General features: G+C 40.5%; 1 protein-coding gene across 9 annotated transcripts in view; it reads right to left on the bottom strand.

The window, feature by feature from the left end:
- Positions 1-992: 992 nt before the first annotated feature.
- Positions 993-23,963, bottom strand: part of CREBBP (CREB binding protein) — a 96,912-nt gene continuing 73,941 nt past the window's right edge. For 7 of the 9 annotated variants that reach the window (XM_061379427.1, XM_061379434.1, XM_061379428.1 and 4 more), the window contains 12 exons: positions 20,646-20,756; positions 19,891-19,947; positions 18,688-18,765; positions 18,174-18,241; positions 14,009-14,159; positions 13,054-13,200; positions 12,529-12,642; positions 11,947-12,112; positions 10,361-10,528; positions 7,654-7,815; positions 7,107-7,388; positions 993-5,397 (listed from right to left, as the gene is read on the bottom strand). In XM_061379427.1, the coding sequence (XP_061235411.1) occupies positions 3,232-5,397; positions 7,107-7,388; positions 7,654-7,815; positions 10,361-10,528; positions 11,947-12,112; positions 12,529-12,642; positions 13,054-13,200; positions 14,009-14,159; positions 18,174-18,241; positions 18,688-18,765; positions 19,891-19,947; positions 20,646-20,756 (3,670 nt within the window). In that variant the 3' untranslated portion in view covers positions 993-3,231. The remainder of the gene's footprint in view (positions 5,398-7,106; positions 7,389-7,653; positions 7,816-10,360; positions 10,529-11,946; positions 12,113-12,528; positions 12,643-13,053; positions 13,201-14,008; positions 14,160-18,173; positions 18,242-18,687; positions 18,766-19,890; positions 19,948-20,645; positions 20,757-23,963) is intronic. The other 2 variants (XM_061379429.1, XM_061379431.1) reach the window with 1 other exon arrangement.

Here is a 23,963-nt window from a genome sequence, read left to right as displayed (position 1 = left end):
ACACTGCCACTGACTTGAAGGAACATTACGTGCTAAGGTTGCAGAGACTGCTTCTGGCTCCCGAGACAGTGACTGATGGGGAGTTTGGCACTGGCTGCACCCCAGGAGGAGGGCTCCTCTTCCTCAGCCTACCACTGCAGCCAGGGCTCACCCCTTCACTGTAACGCATCCAGGTGGGAGGCCGGAGCAGAGAGCGCTTACACCAGTGCAGCAGGCAGATCTCTGGCTTGATGGACAGCAATAAGCAACCACGGTGGTGAGCCATAGTGGTGTATCTACAGCAACAAACATGTTCCCAGCCCGATGTGGTGGCAGTGCTGGTGGACATCTGACTAGAAGAGAACCACATTGTTGCAGCTCACCATTCAGATTTAACCTTGTTCCCCTGCAGAATTCAGAAAGGGGGAAGGTCTTGGTCATCCCCTTGGATGACAAAGATCCTGCACCACTCTCCACTGTGGTGGTGTGATTCTAGGATTCTGCTCCTTTATCACCAGTACCTCTCCGATCAAAACACAGATCAGATGTCCATCCAGTCTTCAGATATGCTGAATTTATCAATGCCCAAAGGAGACTGTAGTGAAGCCCCCAGTTCTGTTGTGGTTGCACACCAAACCCATCTCCTCCTCCTGTTTGCATTTCCCTTTGCTCCCCGGTAAAATACCTGCTCTTACCCAAAACAACTGCTCCAGGAAGCTGGGATTGGCAGATCTAAATCCATCCCTTGCTCTGTGCTCACCGTACTTCAGGCGGTACTTAAAAAGTATCCTGGCATTTGCTTTCCATCAGGAACAGGAATGCATGAGAGCCACACCTCCTCCTTGTGCTCCAGCCAGGGCTGGGTTTATCCAAATCCAGACACAGTGCTGATGCTTTTAGAATGGATACTACAAAAGGTATTAGTGAGATTGAGTGCTGTTAGCTTAACCTTGGCTGTCAGGCATCACTGATCCAAGTGGGCACCAGCCAAGTGGAACCATCCTTCAATCCAAGCAGTTTTACCAGCTTTTATTAGAAACACCAGCACATTTCAAGTTTCCTCTTTTTGATCACAAATATAGTATTTTTCCTCTTTTTTAAGTACACAGCATGAGACACAGCATTAGGGCTTTCCATCCTTTTTTGTTCTTTTTACAGCACTTTCTTTAGGACAAGCTTTGGGTTAGTGTTCACTGACCTCACCCCAGCCCCAGATTTTGACATCTTGAATTGCTGAAGACAATGGTATGGACAGATGAATCCAATGGTGGTGAAAAAGATACAACAGTGAAGAATTTGCCAGGAAAGTTTAAGCGGAGACCCTCTACAGTTAAAAAGAATGAAGCAGTGCCACAGCACACTGCTCTTTGCACAGGATGGGGATAAGAGTTGAGAGAAATCCTTCTGCTGTTCTCCCCCAATCCTGCCCCAACATTGTGCCAATAAAAATGGTAAGCTGGAGGAAGCCAGGAGTGCCTGGTGCTCCTGCTGGAGCGGGATACCTTCCCAGGTCTGCTGCAGATCCTGTGCCAGGCATATGTAACCTTACGGGCTGAGGGGTGGTGGTTGTGACCAGCCATGGTTTTAGCTCACACCTACAACTGGGAAAGTTTCCCAGGAGCTTTTAGCTCTGAGAAAGCAATTCCCTGAGGGGGAGGAGGAACAAGTAGCCCAGGGACAGGAGGGCATGGTGACAGGATATTAAAGGGAACATGTACATGATTTGTTATTTTTTATTCCACAGAAAACCCTCAAATCTAGACTCAGAGTTAACAGCAGAAAAATAGTGTTAAAGTCAATAGGTTCATATTTTACTGTAGACTAAATAAATTAGCCTAGAATTAACTCAATACTCTCTATTTTCCTTTCATTGGTGATCCTTCTCTAAATTAATGCATTTTTTAAAAAGCAACGGCTATCAATAATTTATTCCAGTTAACCCTTATGGATGAACACCTGCAAGTAGTCAATGGATGGGAACCATTCCCCTCTCCTCTCCCTCCCCGAAAAGGAAACAATCACTAAAGGGTGTTGTAAAACAGACATGCTACCTACAATACTCCATGGATCGTGCCACTCCTACCGCTGCCTCTGGCTGCTCTGTGTAATGAGTGAATATTCATAGCTATGTCTTACAAAGAACATGATCCAAAAAATATATAAATAAATAAAAACCTTAAACATTCTTACATGAATTTTAAAGAACAGAATACATGTTAAAAACTTCAGTAATTTATATCAATTTTAAGCAATACTTTATATACAATGGAAAAAAGACATGCATAGTCCAAATACAATGTTGAAAACAGCATTTTCATAACAAAAAACCCAAACACTAAGTGTTAATACCATGTACATGAACTCAAGAAGGACCACCCTTTTTGTCTGTTGCACACAGTTTATTTAACAATATGATATTATAAGTAAGAAATGAGTTTTTTTGTTGTGTTTTTTTCTTTTTTTTTACCATTCTATACAGTGATTGAATCTTCTTGGATTTTCTTTTTTATAGTAATTATAGCGCTTGCATGATTTACACTAGAATTGCTTTTCCTCATTTCAAGTTTCACACAGAAGAAAGAAAGAAAAGAATGCTTCTTCTCTATTCAAATCAGCATGGTCTAAGAGTGATCATCCCTATTTTCATCTAAAACCAGTTTTATCAGAGAAACAAAGCAACAATTTCTACATCTGCAAGACACGGATTTTGGCATTGGCCAATGTGTGGTTTTGTGTGCAAGAGTCCATTCCTATCTTCCCAGGGGTAATACTTCAAATGCCTGCAGAGTTCGCTATAGAAAAACAAAAATCTTCCCACAACGTGTCAAAGTTACCGGGATACATTATAATGTTGCATTATTTCAGGAAACAGTTTCTGAATATTATTTTTTTCTTCTTTTAAACGCAAATGTTTAAAGTCTTGAAAATACAAATAAAAAATATGAATATAATGAACTTGTTTTCCCCATTAAAAAAAAGGTATGAGTCAACAGCAACAAAAAAATAAAAACCAAAAAAACCCACAAAAGAGACCAGATATTTTAACCGCCTGGCTTTAACAAAAAAATATATTCTTTGTATTGTTTTTTTCTCTTTTTTTTTTTAAACAGCAATTCATTCTTCCATGTGTAGGAAGCAGCAGTTCCATCCAGGATTCAAAACAACCCAGATGTCTGAATTTTCAGTACAAAACGTCCAAGAACACGAAAGGAAAAACAAAAAACGAAACAAAAAAGTGATGCTCCCATAATGCTACAAACCCTCCACAAATTTTTCTAGTGTGTCCCCGGTGGTGTCACCGACCAGAGACAATTCGTTAGACAACGCACTCCTGTTCGGGGTGTTTAGTTGTGGAAGCATTGCACTCTGTTCTGGGTTGCCCAAGTGTCCCTGATCCATGGAGCTAGCCATAGTAACTGAGAGTCCTGGGTGGGGGGAACCAGTCTGGGGAGAGACGTGGTGAGGTGACGGTTGGGGCTGTATCCTGGGTGACGGGCTGGAATGTGGTGGCTGGGACTGGGGACGGGGAGACTGAACGGGTGCTGGGGACCGCACTTGGTTGCTGAGGGAGGTGGCGATCTGCTGGCCAGGGAGATGAGACGCCTGCGGTTGTCCTGAGAGCATGTGCTGCTGCGGGCTCATGGGGTTAGGCTGCCCAGGGGACCCTATCTGCTGCTTCATCTGCTGCTGTTGCAGGATCCGCTGCTGCAGTGCTTGCTGGATGTTGGGTGTGCCGTCAGCCCCCATGCCGGGCTGGCCCATCTGGTTCAGCTGTCCCATCTGAGCCATCTGTCCCATGGAACCCCCCTGTATTGATATATGCTGCTGCATCCGCTGCTGCTGCATGGCTTGAGGGTAACCTCCTGGTCCTTGAGGCTGCTGGAACTGGTTATGGCCTGCCATCCCTCCTGCCATGCCAGCCCCTCCTTGCTGCTGCTGCTGTTGCTGCTGCTGCAGTAACTGCCGCCTCAGAATCTCTCTGTACTGCGGACTCATGTTTGCCATGCTCGGGTTGTGGCCAGGGTTCATAATGTTGATCGCTTGCCCCTGGGGATTCATAGCTCCTATCCCTTGCTGCTGGGGAGGAACACTCGGTCTCTGCACTCCCGCTTGCATTGCATTCATGTTCTGCAATCCTGCTTGCGCATGCATGCCTGGCTGCTGCATGCCGGTCTGCGGCTGCTGCATCCCAGGCTGGGGCTGTATGCCTGCTTGTGGCTGCATCCCAGGCTGGTTCGCCACGTATTTGGCTGTTCTTTGCTTTATAAAAGCTGCCATAAGCTGAGGGTTGGACTTCAGGATATTAAGAACCTGTTGTTGTTGCTGTGGAGAGCTGGGTGATTTCAAGGTCCTCAGTAAGTCCTGAAGTGCATTCGGGGGAATGCTTCGGGGCGGCTGCTGCACACCCGGCATCCGTGGCCCAGCCACTGCCTGTGGTGTTGCCATTGGCATAACGGGTCTTGCCATTCCTGGCTGCATTGGTTGCTGCTGTGGCATTGGAGGTGACTGCCACTGCCCGGGCTGCATGTTGGATATCACTGGACCACTTACAGGGTTGGGCCGGGGTACATTCATGCTGACTTGCTGCATCTGGTTCACTGAACCCACCGCTGGGTTTACTAGCCCTGGGCGACCAGAAGGCAAACCATTGTTAATGTTGTTGACCCTGCAGAGCTGCTGCTGCTGCTGGGCAGCTTCTCTCTCAATCTGCCGAGCTGCTTCCACTGCGGCTGGTGGAGGCTGAGCTGGAGGTGGAGGTGCAGAAACTGGGTTTGCAGGTTTTCCTGTTGAAACAGTAGTAGGGGGCTGAGTTCTCGACACACTGGGAAAGCCAGCCGGTGACATACTTACAGGGGAAGGCTGGGGCTGGGGAGGAGGCTGCGGTGTTTGTGGTGTACTTGGCTGCTGTGTAGGGGTACCAGGCGTTGCTGAGGTAGGAGAAGGCAAACTTTGCTGAGGCACGTTTCGGGTGTTCATGGTAGCCATCCTTCTGCGCATGAGCTGAGCCTGCTGCAGGCGATGCTGAATCTGCTGCTGCCGAAGCTTGTGTTTGATATTGAGACAGAATGGCACAGGGCATTTGTTCTCTTGGCAGTGTTTGGCATGGTAGCAGCAAAGAGCTATGAGCTGTTTGCACACTGGACAGCCACCGTTGGTCTTGCGCTTGCAGCCCTTGGTGTGTTGGACAACCCGTTTCATCTTCTGGCAGGATGGCAATGAGCAGTTTGCATTGCGGCACTGACAGGCATGGACAAGGGACTGAATGCAGCGCTGGATGCTCAGTCGTCGCGACTCCTGGGGGCTCTTTGACTGCTGCTCTCCTTGGCTGTTGCTCTCATCATCCAGACCCAGGCCCCACTTAACCATCTTGTGGTCGTGACTCTTAGTGTTGTAGCAGTTAATGCAGAGGTCGTAGTCCTACAAACAAAGAAAACACAGAGTTTGGTTGTCTACAGAGCACTATAACCGTATCAGGAAAAGAAGAGAAATATAGGAGGGGTGCTGGGTGAGCAACATGAGCCTGGTGTGGAAGCACACTCTGGGTTTCAGTGGGTACACATGCACAGAACAAAAGGAGGACAACAGCCACGAGCTGTCAACAGCCACCTGTTTCGATTTATACCTCATACTCTTGAGGGAGAGAAGCGGCTGTGTAGCCTGGAGAGACAGCAGGAGAGGACTTTTGAGGCAGGGAGTGTGGGGCAACTGAGGACAGAAGCCAGGTCAGCAAAATGATCCTACAATCACAAGTCTTGACTAGTATCAGGAACAATGTACTGAGGGGCTGTAATTGTGTCTTCATTTTGTTACATGAAGTCTGGCAGGAATTGTTTTTTTTGTTGGGTTGGTTTTTTTTTCCCCTTTTGATGTGAGGAACTGGTTACTTTTCTATGATGTCTACCTGGGTAACCTACAGAAGGAGACCCAAAACCTCCAACTAGTAAGACAAACTTACTGTCACTGCCTAAAAGACTGGCTTTGGTTCTCCATTTAGTTGTTCTTAGCGTAATTACTGACTACCCTGAAATATGTGTTGGTTTTTTTTTTTTTAATCTCTAAAATGACCCTCAAATCAAGTGCAAGTTTCATGCTATGACAGACATAAACCTGAAAACCTGCTCACACCCCTGATTTTTGCTGCCCTTTTTTTGGCTGGAGGAAGGGCACTCCCTGACACAGAAGTACCCAGAAGAAGCCTAACGCCATACTTAATTCCATACTTCCACCACTTAATTTTCCCAGTGTGTATGATCCATTTCCTTCAGTCTTGCCTCAAGAAACCCTGTTTGCTGCTTTCCTCAAAGGCATTAAGACTTCCACCATAAACCTGGCAATAACTTGCACTAGGCTGCATTTATTCAATTTCCTTTTATTTTTTTGGGTTCAACTACAGCCAGAAGTCATCACAAGTCCTCCAGAGGACACCTCCTCCTCCTCAAGTCCACCAGTATAACTCTACGCATAACTGCTCTCTAACACAGTTCAGTGGAATTATCTATGCTGTAAAAGCAGCAGTCATTAAAAGCATTGAGCCAGGTTAGGAAGCAATTATTTGGTCTGATCTGAAGGGCAGGTAACCACTAATGCTGGGCTGAAGAGACAGACAATCATCAAGAGTTGTGGCAGCTCCTTGCCCTGCTTTGCAGCAACCCAGACACACACCCATTGTGCTCCTTACAACACAAGGTACCACATATAAAGCAGAACAAAAGCTACCTTGCAGAAAGGTACACTAATTTCTCTTGTGGACATCTGTTTAATGTGGATGAGCTAGTGCCTTGCAGGTTCAGACTAGTCTTGAGTGCAGTCATACCCCACCGCTCAGTCCTGAAGATCTTTAACTTAAAAACTTGCCTATGCAGAGGAGCTACAGTGCAATAAATGATGCAGCAGTAGCCATTCTGCAGTACTGGTGTTTTTCATGTCAAGAAACTAAAAGTAGTTAATCTAGAGGAAGAGGTACCCCACTGTGGCCATCACCTTCCCTTAAGGACTAGCAGCCCTTTCATCAAGATAGGCTTAATCTGGAGGAACTTTGGGCAGTATAAAAAAAAAATTCCACCACAAACCCTCAAGCTCAGCGGTCGGGCAAGAGAGAGCAGAAGTCTCTGGTGATATCCACCTACCTCACAGACAGTGCAATGCCACCTTGTTTCCACATGATGTTTGCACTCATTGCACGTATAGACAAAGCGATCCTGCCCTTGAGTATGTAGTTCTACCAGCATGCAGAGCGTGGACCACTTGGATCGGCGGAGTGAGGAGAACTCCCAGTGCTTATCTCTGGCTAAGGTGAGGAAGGCGTCTCGCCCATCCATCAAATCACAGCTAAGTAATGGATCAGGGTCCACAATGGGATGTAGGGTGTTAATTACAGGCCCAGCATGTAAATGTATCACAAAAAAGACCTGCAGATAAATGGGGGAGAAGAAAAATCAATGAGGTTAGATCATCTTGCAGAAAAAAGCTCATGTGCTGCTGCAGCAATGCTATGGACAAATGTTATCTAATTAACTTAGTTTAGGGTGATTTCTTCCAATATATTCTTAAGACAACAAAAGATTCTAGTGCAATCACAAGCTTTACTCCTCCTGATTTTTCAGTTCTGAGTATCATCATGCCTGGATTTACATGAATAAAATAATCCCTTTATGCAGCATATTTTGACAGTACCTCTTTATGCTTCTCCATAGTGGCATACAGCTTCTGAGACAGATCATTGGACACGTTTGGCATGCTGGGTTTCTTCTTATTAGCTCTGCTGATGCTACTCTTATTCTTGTTGGTTTTTTTGTTGTTCTTTTTCTTGGCGTTTTTGCTGTCACCCTGGCTTCCCTGCAATAAATGCATAGGAAAGATGTTACACTTAAGAGTTCTCTCCCATTCACTGTAGCTGAAAGTGAAACACTTTCACTGTCAGTAATAGAGCTCTGTTCCAATGCCTGAAAATCAAAAATACTGTGTTAAATATACTCTATCTTTCAGGAAAAATCAAAAGCCAAACAGGCAGGCAAATGCAAACAGTCTTTAAAATAACTGATTTTTAAAGTATGCATATACATGAAATAATTCCTACTTTACACTTTTTTTTTTCCCTTCTCAAACACTGTATTTCAACTTCCACTGCTTGCTTTACAAGACCTCATAGATACTTGATGATAAACTGAGTTACAAATAAAATTAACTTAAATTCCAGAAGTGCAGTATTTTGCTTCATTGTGCATTTGGGGTTTCACACACTTGCTTGAGCTCTCACTTATTGTATGTTTCTTTGTATTGAACAAATTTAGGGCTAGTACACAGATCAAAACATGCAGGATGTAATATTAACAAAATACATTATTCTGAAGATTTATGACTGCATAAGAACTCCAAAAAAAATGCCGCAAATCCCCAAAACCTTCACTTGTGTCTAAGTTACAACAACACAGACCACAGTGACCATATACTGAATACTAGATGTAAGTAAAGAGTAAAAAATAGCAGATGATGCTATTTAGATGACCTGTGGAAACAGAAATAACTTTTAGACTTCATGTCCTTGGAAAATAAAAACCCAAGGTCTCAGCAGGGAGCTCACCACTCAATACAACCTCCTCTCTAACTGCTAGAATATTAAAACAGGCTACTGAAATACTCTGATATATATATATACACACATGCAAGAAGGATTCATGAACATTATGTACATGCAAACACAGGCTTTATCCACAAGCACATTTATTCAGAGAACATGAAAATATTCCAACTGAGGCAATTATATATATACACTGTTGCCATCCTTCCATTCCATTAATTAGCTTTAGATAGGAACTGCTTGTCCAATCATGTTTTTTCTGTAACTAATTTTATGAACTTGTTTTTGACCAAACCTGTTTGGAAAGTAGAGTTATATGACTTTATGGGAAACCAGACAGAGCAGTAAGTGATTTGAAGGTATTTAGAAATGAGTTATTGTACATTCCCACTTCATCTTCTCTGCCACCCAGCTGGAATTAGGGCATATCCTGCTTTGCCTAAGCATTTTACAGCACCAAATAGATTTGAAAGGGAGAACAGATTGAAACTTAGGTAACAGTGTAAGTTTTTTTTCTACTGCACCTTTAGCAAGTTTATATTTGATCAATTGTACAAAGCTATTCCAACATCAACAACATTAAGCGGGAACATAAGGGTGTTAACAGTCAAGGCTACATCTTCTCACTCTGGGCAGACAACCTGTACCAGTTTCACAGTTAGCTGTGCTGGGCTTTTCAAAACACCTTTTTGCCCCCTTTTAGACGTAGAGGTTTACACTGGTGTTTTCACTGGAAGGCCATGCTATGATTTATTGAAAGTGATACTGTTAGCAAAAGAGCACTGTAACTTAAATTCCAAGCTTTCTCTTTCAGTTACTTTTATACTGCTGTGTTTGTGAAAATATTTCAGTATTAACAGTTACATTTAGAAGCAACAAGGTGAAAACTATTAACCTGATGGTTCTATAAGGAACATACCAAAAACTCTATTAGCTTTGAAGATGCCACTAAGGTTTAATGGAAGGAACTTTCTGACCCAGTGAAACTGATGGATTAAGGTCTACCACTCCACATCAATCCCATGTAATACATACTGTACACAAATTGCCATGGCTTCTAAGCTGAATGCAGTTTTCCCCCAGTTAAAGCTTTTGGTTCTACCTCAAGCTGGAAGACTTACATCTTGCTGCAAATCACAAGTAAAGAAGTATAAAAGTGCCAAGACCATTTGCTTAAAGATACAATCAAGACAGGAATAAAAATGAGTAATGAAATTCTGGCCAGGACCCTGAAAAACTAAGTTGTTGAGTTTTTTGTTACGCACAAATTGAGAATGCTGGCAAAGGACAACTAGCACCAGTATCAATGTTTCACATCAACGCAAAGCTTGCAATAAATACTTTGAAATTTCAACTTCCTGTTGTCTCAAATGACTACAAATTGCCTTTGCTTAAGTAAGAGCAAAATTTAATTCAGCCCTGAAAAATAAAGCATCTTTCAAAATGCACATACTGAAGGTGACATGCAAAGGTGTGAACCAGAAGCTCAACCAAGTAGGAGTCACTGTACATTTGCTTACAGCAAATGTACAGTGACGATGCAAGCAAAAGTAGCTTAAAAGATTTCTCTGAGAACAGAGATGCTGAACTGAAATAACTTCTGATTCTGTTAAAAGTACAAAAATAACAAGTCATCAGTATACTATTACCTAAGAGGAAAATCAGAAATTCAGTTAAAGGGAATCCTGATTTAACAACCGATGTGAATGACCCTCTTTTTTTACTGGATGTGAATTCTCTATTAAAGAGTTAATTGTCAGCTTCATGAGCCAGAAGCAAACATAGTGTATAAAGTTAACTCACCTCTGTTGTTTCACTAGCCGCAGTACTTTCTTCCTTTTTCCTTTCTTCCTCTTCCTGCTCCAACTCCTTAATGCTTTCTTCCAGCACATTGGGCCAGAAATCACCTTCAAAATAAGGCAGCTCCTTGGCACTTGTCAGCCTGTCCTCAGTTGCTTGCTTGAAAATGTCCTGTTAAGCGTATCACACAATGCCAAGAATAAATAAAAACTGCTCAGGAGAGAGAGGGAAACCAGAGACCTGATCCAGTGCTCCACTGAACAGCTATGTCTCAAAGCCCACTGCCCACCCCTGGCAGGCCTCCTTTTCTGGGTGCTGTTCAAAACCTGGCCTGGCAGTATTGATAAAAGCCCTCTCCCTGTTTCATCTCAGAAAGACAGCTGCTGAGGCTCTCCTGGACCCCCATCATGCAATGGGTTCATGTTCCTGACATCATGGGGGAGACTACAATACCCCTGGAAAACTGAAGCACCCCTCCCTGGTAACTATGTCAATTAAAAATGAAGCCTACAGTGCCTGGCTTATCCTACACTGAACAAGAGCAGGAACTGTTCTAGTGACAGAAAATATGTCACATCCAGCCCTTTCCCTTACACATTCATAAGCACATAAGCATGCAATGCATGTGGCTGGGCTGTGCATCATAGGTACAATGAGCCTGGTTAGTCCAGAAGAATTGCTTAATGCACTGTACATCTATTACACAGAGGAATCCTGAAGTCTGCTTGTGGCAGGGGGACCATGTGCAGCCTGTGTCCTTCACTAACGGCTGGCTGAATCTCTGTGGGCCATCTGGGCAAAAAGACTGGTGACCACCAAGAGGAACAGAGATTCTGAAAAGGAACAGGTACTTTATACAGTTGGTCTGGAGGTAGTTTTTTAAGGTGCATTGAGTTTAACAAGAACATACAACACAAGCCAAGTTTCTTCTCTGGATTAACTTCAAGACCACCTTACCAGAGACAAACAGATTTTCTAGTTCTTTGCTACTGCCAGATCAGATGACAAGGCTTACTTATACATTGTTCTACTCCACACATTTAGAAACTGTCACTGGCAATCAAAACATCAATTTTTTCCTGCAATGTCACTACCAGTAAGAAATTCTTGTGAATTTTATCATTTAAAGAGTGGCAAATGCTACTTTTGCCATCTTTAACATATTTCCTTGGTTACATGTGCAATATTCTCCAGTTGTGAAAATAATCCTTCCTTATGTGAAGAAGCTGTTTTATAATCAGTTTTTTGATTTTACACTTAGTGGGTCCCGTATTCCACCTGATCCTTGACAATCACCAGAAGCAAACAACTTGTGTAAACCTTAACAAGCCAAATAGTTCCTTGCCTAGAAGATTGCAGTGGAAAACAATTTACAAAGGAAGGTTCTTGCACAATTCTCTTAATGCAGAAACCAAACCTGAAGAACTCAGTCTGAAAGGCAGGACCTCCAGAAAATCTAGGAAAATGAAGACCAGCTGAGAATAAAACCCCTTGTACAATACTACCACAGCTTCAGTCATTGTGAACCACTATTAGCTAGCTTCAAATAAAAGCCCATAAAAATTAATTCAGAAAGTACAGTAGCAAACCTTGTAGTCATGAATGATTCTCTCAGCAAAAGCCTTGTCCAACATCTTCTTATACCATTCTTGCAAACGTTTGGGTTTGGGTATTTTCTGATCAGGTGGATGGCAATGAAATATATAATCATCTCCTTCACTTGGGGGACAGGCCCAGATATGTCCTGTCACATACCTGCATTTCACACACAAGTAAGAAGTCTTAATCATTCTAACATCTTAAAATTAATTCAGACAAACTGAGATGCAAATCTGCACCTCCTCCTTTTTCTTTGTAACAAATGCTGAGGCAATAACCTCTATTATACAAGAGATGAAAAAAGGCTTGGGATATAATAATGAAGATTAACCATCAAGTGAACCTCTGATAAAAAAACCAATATACTGCCAGTTAAAGAATCCTAACACCACGTTAGTGATAAAATCCAAATTTCTGCGGAGAGAAATTTGCCTCTCCAAAGAGGCATTTGTTCCACACATCTCACAGAGGGCAGAAGAGAGACTATCCCAAGTCAAAAGCTACTTAGTCTCCTGAATTAAAAAAACAATACTAATAAAAAGGGTTTCTTTCTTTACAAAGACGTCACTTACCCAAGTTTCTTCACATACTCCAAATATCCAATGAGGATTTCATGATAAACTGCAGTTCGGAGACAACGGGGGCGGAAGAAATGAATACTATCTAGATATGATATGTACACACGCCTGTAGGAACAAGAGAAGAATGACAGAAAATCATGTATGGATAAACATCTGTTTTGTCTGCTGAGAACTGACTTTTATTTTAGGTATGTATCCAGCCAGACTGAACAAATTAATGATATTATTTTAACGCATATTTAGGCATCTTAACATGGTATGAAGAGTCCTCAAAAGCAAAAGATGGGTAGCATTTTTTCAGACAGCAAGACTACACAGAGAGGCAAAATTAAATACAGAATACAAAAAATTGTAACATTTTTGCTGTGATACTTGTTTTCCCCTCCCAAGTCATCTGCAGTCATACCGGAGGACTTATTTGTGCCACAGAACTGAAACACATCTTCTGTATTTACCCAGTAAATGTGGCAAGATGTTCTCTGTGCAAGAACCACCAGTACAGAAATGAAAAAGTACCTTGTATTTGGAGGGGGACAATCTGAGCCGTACTCCTGTACGTGCATGCCAAAGAAGCACACGTCGACTCCATCTATTTCCTCAAATGCAAACAGAGCTTTGGTACGATAAGGGAAAGATTCCGACATCTCACCAGAATCCACAAATCTGAAGAAGGGTGGTAGGAAGGGGAACAGGAGTTAAAACACCACAAACCACCAAGAAAAAGCCAATTGTTAAACCAGTGTCCAACCAGAAAGAGGAAATTCTTTTCAACCGTATTTTTAACTTATTACAAATATTTATGCAGAAGTTAAACATGGTCAGATCAGAGCTGTATAAAACTCATGACAAGACAGTTTCCATACAGTTACCATGCAAACAAACAGGCAAGCTTTGAGTGCAAGAGCATCTTCAGAAACCACAAGCCTTGTAATACGGAGCAGAGAAGAAAACCTGATGCATTACGTTGAAGTAATGTAATGTAAGCACTGTCTTCGTGAATTAAAGCCAAAATACTTTCTAGAATAAACATTTTATGCTTTTCCTTTATGATGAGGCAAATTAAAAGTAACTTCAAAAAGCTAAGGTATGTATAAAAACACAATAAAAAGAAGGAACAGTAAGGATAAGAATCTCAGCTACTGCTCCAAACTAAACTATGGGTTCTGTAATGCTAAACAAACACGGTCAGACTCTCTCTCAAGATTTAGTAATACAAAGTCATGTCATAACCAAAACCAGGATGTCCCTGCTGCCCCCCAACAGTCGAAATAAAAGTGTCATCTCTTCTCAGCTCATTTACTGCATAGTGCTTTTTTTTACCTTTCATTATCTTATAAATGCCTAAAATTAAAAAACATGCAGAAGGATCAAGGCACAAATTAGCACCATTTCGAGATTTTTATGCAGAAAGACATCAATATAGTAATAAAAAAATATCAAGATCACATTTATTGTTATTAATAGAACTAACCTCGATTTCATTCCTGGTTTCACTTCTACTGTCTTATCTGAACTTGCTACTACTCTGACAAAAACCTCTCCAGCTTCAGGATGATTCTGTCGCCGCAAGAATTTGTTTACTCTGTCTTCCAAATGGTTTCCTAAACGTGTCGTCTGTAGCCCTAGAAATGAAGGGGAGAACATGACAATGGAAACGTTAATGCTGGAGAAATTTCTGTTAACTCAGGGTGTTACCATGCTTGTAGGGTCTTTCAGGTTGCTTCTCTGTACAGAAGTACACTTTTTTCCCTTTGTTTTACCTCCGTATGAAAATCTGATGCTTTTATTTATGCAGTCAAAATTAAAAAAGCAAACCCGTCCATGTTTTTAACCAAGCCGTAAGTGTTCACACCCTATCATGGAAGCGAAAACCACTATAGTGGGAAAACTATTTTGTGAGTGAACTAACAAAGGCAGCTTTACATCGCATTTCTAAATTTGCAGGCTTATTTTATGAACACTGCAAATATTTTCTCCTAACAAAACCACTATCTGGCTGTTTGACAGAGATTACATCACTTTATAGATTTGGCTCAATGCCACACCTTTTTAGGCAGAGGAAAGCAAATCAACAGAAATGAAAAGCCTTTTGACTTCAATGGAGATTTCACTGCTTTTTCTTTTCTTTTCAAAAGAGCTTTTAGAATGAACAGTTACAGTAATCTGCACATAAAGCTTACATAGTTCTTGCACAGCGATAGAGGTCTTTAAAAGTTCAAGTCCACACATTGTCCAGATCCCCCCCTCTCGTTTTTTACATTTACAATTAGTTTTCATAGGGATAGCTGGTTTTGTGGCATTACAGGATGTGACTGATTTCAAATAAATCCACAAATTACAGAAATTAAATTGAAGATTTTAATTTAAATTAAGAAAATAGAAGCAGTACACTGTTTCGACTTGAAGACTTAGGACTATTTCTCTTATCCTGCTGTACTTATTTTACCAGCTACTATTTCTACTTCGTTTTTACAGTCAATCTGCTACCTTTTTCAAAGTGACAGTGCAATGTACAGATGTTTATTTTACTAAAATACTTCTAATTTTCAGCTCTCCACTGCTTCATTTTTCAGGTGTTATTTGGCTATTGACACAAGGCTGTTGGCTCTTCCTGACTTAAGAGCTTGCATACAGAATGCTGTATACCTATGCTAACAATTATTTTAGGCTCCAATACTGCATAAAAAAAGCCACATATACTCAAAGGAAGACCTCACTTTCTGAGGGATTTATATACTTAAAATTTAATTTTATAATCAGTTTATAGAAATGGCGAAATGTGGTAATCTTGTTTTACATCTTTTAGTCTATCCCCTTGTCCAATGGGGTTCTGTGGCTATGACCAACACAACACACTCTATGATTCTAAGTATCATTTACTGAGAGCCAACAATTAAACTTAAAGGCGTGTTAAAGTAAAAATTACACTATGCCTTTTACCAATTCCAATACACTGGCCTTTCCCTGCCTGATACAATACATGGGGCTTTCTATATATACTAAAGGGGTCGATTTTAAAGGAAATACAAAGATTTAAAAAAAAAATAAATCTGAAATACTTTCTGAAGAAATTATTTTATTTTGTTGGTTTCTCAGAAAACAAACCAGAATAAAAAAGAAACCGCTCAATTTCAGCTAATGGGTTGGTACATTTTTAGAAAGCCATTTTAGTTAACTCTACTGTCTTGCTGTGTGTTCATTTTACCATCTTTTCAATGCTAAGCAGCCAGATGATATCTGCTACCTTCCTTATGCTGCAATTCATTGAGACTTGAAAAACAAACAAAAAGACCAGATAAGATAAAAAGGAGAAAGCACTGTAATGAAAGGAACTACAGTCACGTATTTGGATACATTAGAATGTGCAAATTCTTTTAGAAAGCAACTAGATTTTGGTTCTTGGACACCTCTAACATACGTATTTACAATAAAAGCACAGGTCTCAATGAAAACTGCAGTGCAAACTTGAAAAAAGGCATCCAAACCAGTAACAGCATAGAAGGCGGTCAGGCTCATTAAGTATCAAAGTTTTGCCGCAGTAGCGATAGCCAGACATTTCTTACAGCATGACTGACTGGACAGATATGAAGAAAGTCAAACTTCTGGCTGACTGTGCCTTTTTGTTCGGGAACTATTTTGGGTGATTTACTTGTCAAGGTATCTTTTGTCTTTGAATGTCTCTGCATTAGCCACTGGTTAAGGAATATTTGTAGATTTTCTTAGTAAGAAACACACTTCAAAAGTTAAGAATTTTCACAGCATAAGCTATCTATATGCTGGTTTATATGTTGTATTTGGCATGATATCAGTCAGGTTTATGCAACCTACTTTGCAATGTGGCTAAGATAACCAATTCGACTTAATATACATTAGGCATATCAATGTTACCATTAATAGCTGAGCAATAGCTTGCAGCTGAGGGATGTGCTATCTTGATTATCAGCAGTTGTGCCAGCATGCTTCAGAGAGAGTAAAAATATTGATGGCAATTCATTAAGTAAAGTTTGTTATGGGGAGGGAGGGAGAGGGGAGCACATTAATGCTTCAAACCTTCATTGCTCATGTTTGTTTTCAGGTCAGTAGTGAGACCAAGGTTTTGACAACAAGAGCAGGCTTTCCTTCCCTGTTCTTATGTTTCCACTAGAGCACTGTTCAAGAAAACTGATCTCAAGAGCCAAGCCCACCAGTGGATTACAACTGACAGCAGGACTCAAGGGAAAAAGAAAACAAGGGGAAGGAAACAGAGATCAGTGGAAAGGAAAAAAGCACCATTATTTCCCTGTGCAGATTCCCAAGGAGTAAAATGGTCACCTGGAACTAAATGGCTGCTTACTCAAACTTTAAGCAAGGCCACAGAACAACTGCAGACATACAAGGAACTGCATACTTATTTAAGACAATTTACATTAATATATGCTGTACAGTCAGCATATAATAGAAGAGACATCTATTTAAAACAGTTGCCTAAACCTACATTTTTATTTCATCATTTTATTAATGTTCTCTTACTATCTTAAATGATCTTTAATGAGGCTAATTTTAGTCTTTTTAACAATACTATCTTGCATGCGTCAGGTTACTCCAGAGAGCGTTTTGATTACTGTAACCTAATATGCCTCATGCAGCATTATCATCTCCAAATTATCCCCCTTTGAATCTCTTATTATGCAATCAACCACACATGAAGTTATCAAGAAGTTCCATTATTAATGCAAAACCATGTTTTTATTACAATTTGGAAGATTCAGGCTTGCAAAGTCATGGTACGACAAGGTAATGCCCAGAATTTTAGAGGACCAAAGAAGAACAAGGGAGGAATTGAGTGTTCCTGTAAGCTCTAGTTGTTCAAGTGTCTGAATCACCCTCTTGGTTTCTACACTCACGTTATTTTCATTCTCCGTGCACTGACACTGCATTTTCAATGCTAGTTCCTACTGCTTCCCCGCCACATAAGTCTGTATGAGTAAAAGTTACCAAATTATGTTCCCTGATCTTAAAATGCATGTAAAGAATGCCTGTGTAAGGATTACTATGGAGACTGAGGCAACCTGACCTGGCATCTTTTGGTACACTCTTTAGTGCATGTTTAAACAATATTACGACAATGGTTACTTCCAAGAAAACGTAGACATAAAGTACAATTGGTTACTTCTTGAGTGGACAGTTCCACTCTACAAGTAAAAGCTCTTCAAGTACATTAGTACTTGACATCACCACAGTATACCTGAAATGCAGCATAACTTCTTATTACATGTTATTCGAAGGGCACAAAGGTTACAGAAATTTACTACATTTTCAACACTACACGGAAACATGTCTAAAGACAGTAAAGTGTATACAGCCTTATGTTTCCCCTGTTCTGTTTTCCCCTAACTTCTTTGAATCTTAGAAAAATAAGAACACAGACACCAAATACCTCAAGCAGCATTAAAACTTACCACAAACACATAAAGAGCAGGTCTTTAAAATGCTGATTAAAATTCTGACAGCTACAAAAGCCTTGGGCTACACTACCCCCCATCTGCAAACATTCCTGTACTGTTCCTGGTGCCAACAGAAGGTCTCAATCAAAAAACTGTTAGGGGTGGCAGGGAGAAGCTGAAAGCTTAAGATAAAAACAGAAATATCAAACTCACTTTTAGCACTGAATTTGTTTTCTTTGCGTGTTCTACCAGTTTTCTTCAAACAATTATCACAGACAAACCTATTGAGAAAAAAAAGAATTTTTTTTTTTTTTTTTTTTTACCAAAAATCTTAGTATACAACCAACTACTGGCCAGCTTAACCCATCTCTCCCTTTTCAAGGGATTTCAAACCTTTATGAGCTGGTTTAATTCTGCCAAGGAGTTACACCTGCATTTGTGTTCTGCACTATAGAAACTTACCTCCCACCACCTTCCATTATTTAGTAGTTTAGAAAGAAACCACACAAACCTGCATCTATGAACAAGTTGGTTTCATGCAATTTTTATTTGAGTATACTGAAATGAGACCCCAACAATCAAAAAACTTATTTAGAAACACTGTCCTTTTGTACTCAGCTCTTAGAAGGCAGTGACTGCACATGAAAGAGCAAAGGCAGAAAGTCTTGATTATATAAATGACACTGATTATTATACAAAGGGTAAAAAACACTAACAAACATCTTACCCTGAAGGCCAAATAATATCATAATGCAATACACAAATCTGGTGCATCTTCCGACCACATTCTTTGCAGTCAACAAACCTGAGAAGAAAAACAGCAATCACTTCTGATGTTAGGCAAGTGATTTTCCAGAATTCACCAAGAAAGAAGGACTTCTCAACCTTTTGTTAAGAACTGAATCAACTTCAGCAGGTCCCACTTATGTGTCAGTTTATAAAAACAACTACATGCTGACTAAACGGTCATTCAACTTACTGTAGATGTAAAAACTAGTCATCACAGTGAATCACTGTGCCAAGAGAACATGTATTAGCTTGTCTGTGCCTGCATGGGTCTGCTGTAGTTCTGTTGTTGTTTTGTTTGGTTTGGTTTTTTTGGTGGGGTTTGTTTTTGTTTTGTTTTTGTTTTGTTTTGTTTGTTTGGGGTTTTTTTTCCCTTTTTTGGATGGGAAGAAGTTAGAGCTTTTCCAAGTCAGGACTGCAACACCAGTGATAAAGACAAGTGCATCAGGGTCTATCTCTGCAGTCTCCCTTTAAAGGTCTATGCAAAGAATTCTATTTAGTATTTGCAAGAATGAGAAAGAGTCAAAATGTACTCCATATCAAACTGCCAGGGAACAAAGTAGTATCAAGATAAGACACTGTTTCAGGCAGTTAAGGACAGTAGGAAAAGTAGCACAGTGCTGCTGAAGGACTGTTCACCTTGGCTTTTACCAGACTTCCTGAGGGCAACAAGCACAAGGGAGGAAGATGGCTCTTTCAGTGGGTTAAGCTTCTCTTCACTCAAGTAAAGAGAGAAATGTGTTTTAGAAGTCTAACTAAACAGAAGAAGAAAATGCTGAACTCCCCCACGTCCTCAGGGTTTGGTGTGAAAGGCTCTATATGACAGAGGGCCATTTTCAGCTAGTTGTGCAGTGCCTTGCAGAACACACCTTAGGAATTACCCAGATAAACAGAACTAGAAACTGCCATTAAAACAGGTTCATGTTTTCCCCTTGAATATCAATACTAGACATCACATTTGTATGATGTTCCATGAATTCCAGAGACAGATTTGGCAGCATGTTTGGGTAGAGACGGGGGGAAAATTAAGGCTTTTTTATTTTGATTATTTTGATTTTTAATTTTGATTATTTTGATTTCTGAAGTGCTGGCTAAAGGACAAGTGGTGAGATTAACTTAAGAAAAACTATGGCCTGGTACTTACGGCTCTGGATCTAGTGTATCATTTTTCTTCTTTTCAAACTGATCCTTAGAGATGGTTCTGGAGACAAAGAGTTAATATGAAAATTCAGTAGTACCTTTGTATCAGAGGCCAAGACAATATCATGCTTTTCTGAACTGCAGAAAATGAGCAGACCTTAAGTCTGAAGTATATAATTTATTTTCTGTTCAGAGAAAGCAATTCAGTTCACTGTAAGCTCCAGAAAGTAATTTTCCCACTTCACTTTCTGTGTAAATTAAAAGCAAAATAAGATACCCAAGTAAACACATAAATTTAAGATCATAAAGAACAGGGGAAGCCATCGTCAGTAAAGCAGCTACTTTTCAAAACAGCTTGTTTTCCTCAAATCATAAGAGCTTTGGTTAGGTTAAAGACAAGCCTTTGGTTTCATGAAGAAAAAAAAAAGCTGTATTTTAAAAGGTGAGACATCAGGATTAGCTGAAGTCTTTAATTTGAAAAGGTAATGGATTAGTGGGATTTATTTCCACACCTTCCACTCCCCCGGCTCCAACCACATTATCTAGTATCTGCTACTCCTGCAATCAGTCTAAGGGCAACCCTTGAGTAGCACAACTGGACACAAGCAACACTGTTGGGCAAAAACTTCCTATTAGTAACAAAGTAGACTTTTCCCCATGAACACCACCACTGGCCACAGTGTTTTAACACCGTATCAGGACTAGATATCATCCCTCCTATTTAAAAATATGGCATGCAGAAGAAAGGAAGCAACTTACGTTTGAGGCTGGGAAGGGTCATCACCCAGGGTGACATTCTCCCCCTGAATTTCAGTGAAACACTTCTCACAGAAGTGATACCTGTCAGCAAGAAGGCCATATTTGGGTGAACTGGTCCAGCACAACATACAGCCACCCAAGCACGGAGCCACCAACCAGAGCAGGGCAGATCACCACGACGAAAGGGGGGGCGTTGTTGGTTGATTGATGGGTCAGTGTGGACAATGAGAAGGAACAGAGGGAAGGGGAGGGCAGGATTAGAGAACAGGGGAGGGAACAAACAGCACAGACGTAAGAGGTAAGACGCAAACACCAAGACAACACAGAGCAGAAAGCCAAGGCAAAGCACAGATTAGCATTCGGTCTCATTTTAGACATCACTAACAAGTCGTCTGGTGTCAGATTCAAAATTTGGGGAGGATTAATAAAGTAGCTACCAAGTGCTACATTTGTATAGACTTTAAATTTAAGAATTTGGATTTGATTTGCATTACTTAGGAAAAAATGCTCTTTGATTCCAGTCTTGTGACTGATCAAGCTTCCTTTGGGTAAAAACACAGCCTGTCAGAAAGCTTTAAGAACATATTTATTACAGATTTAAGTGATTAGAAAATATGCTGAAAGCATTTACTGATTGTCAGTAAAAATTGTAAAAGCAGAAAAAAGTCTATAAAAATATAAGATTAAATGTGACCAATTGCTCTGCTAATATTCTTTAATATAAATGAAACCAAATCCATACTCTAGACAAACATTTAACAGAAATGCAACTGTGGGTCAGAGTTTCCAGCCATTTATCTATATAGCTATGTATATATGTGAATATATGTATATATGTGAACAACATTAAATATTGTACATACATACATTTATCAGGGTACATTAAAGATGTGGAATTAAGTTTTACAAATTGAATGAGGCTAGGTACAATTTTTGGTCACCAGACCAAGAGCCAATCCAAGTTATACTCAGCAAAACCAATGCTGCAGTTTAACAAACCAAGCTGAGTAAACTGGAATACAACTCTATGAAAATACAATCTGCATTTGAAAAAAAAGAAATAAAATCAAAGTTACATGGATTTTGGAGGGGGCTTTGGGTGTGTTTGTTTCAGATGAACTGGAACCAAAGTTGTCAGGGTCATTAAAAATAAAATAAAACAAAAGAGGCTAAATGTTTGGAAAGGATATGAATTCACACATGAACAAAGGTAACAAAGAGAGGCCAGAGCTGTAAAATGCAGGAAGGCCACAAAGGATTGCCAAAATAAAAGCTTTATGGAGGATCAAGAGAGAGAGTGTAAGCAGCAACGGCAGCACAGTAAAACGCAGTTTTAGTACTCAAACACTAGAACTGTAAGAATGGTAAGTTTAAAAAGCATCAAACAAGACTCAATGTCACAATGAACCAACAACTGAAGGGATGGAGATTAATAAAAAAGGCGGCTTGCCCCTTCAAACACGTACTCATACAGTTAAACTACTGGAATCCAGGTGACAGAACTCCAAGGCTGTGCTTTTCTGGAAGCACGGAAGCCATTTACAGGCACTGATTGAGATGTATGGAACTGCCTCCTGGGACACACACGTCATCACTACGTGTTTCTAAACCCTTGTGAGACACAGCGCAGCAAGTGGAAGTGGGTCCTCTAGCAGCGCCCGATGCGTTAGGGAAAGACGCTCTGCAGAGCAATGTGTCCTCCCCAGGCTGGAGCCAGGTCTGTGTTACCACAGCATAATTTTAAAGAGCCTGAAAACTTCTGCAAACTCTGCCAGCTGGCTCAGGCTCAAAGAGCTACTCTGCTAGCCAAGAAGCACTTAAATGCAGCAGCACACTGAATGCTCCCTCTACTCTGGGACTGCTAAAAAGAGGAAAAAAAGGTGTATTTTATTCTAGTTAACACAGCCCATACTGACATACCCATGTAGGCATCTTACCAGAAGGGCAGCTGCAACTTTGATAGCAAACAACTGAGCTAAAATGCCCTGCTTCCTCCCCAGAGAGCTGCTTGCCAGCCTGCCACAAGTTAAATTGCAAGTGACTTCTGGGTCAGCTTGACCATCACCCTCCCAGGGAAAACCAAGCATTTTGGAGCTGATAGTGCAATAGAACTACACAAGGAGAAAAATAAAGTATTCCAATAATTTGTAATGATAAATGTATCATGGTTGTTACAGACCAATATCACAAGGTAATTTCAGGACTGGATATTGACACTGCAGATCTCATTTACACTAACTTCACTCACTTCGTACACCTAAATGGATACAGTATTGTTTGATAATTAAAAAAACCCACCCCAAACTCTAAACAATACAAGTTCATTGTGTAAAAGAATATAAAATTCTATGTCCTTTATTTTCTATAATATGCCTCCTTAGATTTTTCTTCAATTAAAGAACGTATTATTTTCCTTACTAACAGATTGTTCCTTTTAAGAGTCAGATTGGGAAGGACTGAAACACAAAAGGACCCTCCCAAACACCAGAAAAATCCATGGTAAAGGCTCATGTTAATAGTTAATACTTTCCTACATTTAAACAATCCCAGAGAAAGTTACTTCTAATCCATTTTCAGAATAATTCATGGGCTTTCAAAGCACTCATGAAAGTGAGCAATGAGGTTGCCTTCAATACTGGATTTAAGTTACACTGGAGAACTCCTCTACCTTCACCAGCACAGGTATTTTGCCCTCTGTTCATGCTGCAGCAAGCTCAGTCTTGCGGGGATGAGGGCTTTGGTTTCACAGTGTGTTAAGCACGTGCTCCAGATCCAGAGGGTATCACAGGATTCTAGACTCTGCAGAACCCAAAGCCTTTAGCACTAGGAAGAGTCAAGCCTTAATGCACGATATTAAAATGAGGAAATAAAAACTGAAATACAGTGAAAATGATTCACCTAAAGATCATGAACATTTGTCCATAAAATAACCAAGGTGAAACAATAGCTGTAACTTATTATGAATATGGACTCTCAGAAATGGAGGCTTGCTTGTGTATCACTGACTTTTGCATGTCACTAGAAATACTGAGCAAACCCCAAAGCATACAGTATTCTAGTTAGAAGTGTCACAGAAAATCCAAAGAATATACTTACTGCAACACATCAGAGATGAAAAACTTTTCAAATGCAGACTGTTTAGATGACTCATTCCCATTTATCAAAGAGTAACAATATGGTTCCATACCAAAGGCCAGAAAATACTCAATCTCTGCATTAACAGGTGAATTTCCAGATGTAATTAAGTGCATTCAATGGAAATTCTAAATTAGTAATTGGACGTTAGTACTGATATGAAAAACCAATCAGTGTTCTCAA

Source organism: Neopsephotus bourkii, unplaced genomic scaffold (assembly GCF_033783945.1).
Source record: "Neopsephotus bourkii isolate Nb327-2 ecotype Australia unplaced genomic scaffold, CSIRO-AGI_Nbou_v1 NB_1770, whole genome shotgun sequence".
In the NCBI taxonomy this organism is placed as follows: Eukaryota; Metazoa; Chordata; class Aves; order Psittaciformes; family Psittacidae; genus Neopsephotus; species Neopsephotus bourkii.
The sequence above is the reverse complement of the archived record's forward strand: the minus strand, read 5'-3'. Positions and strand labels throughout refer to the sequence as shown.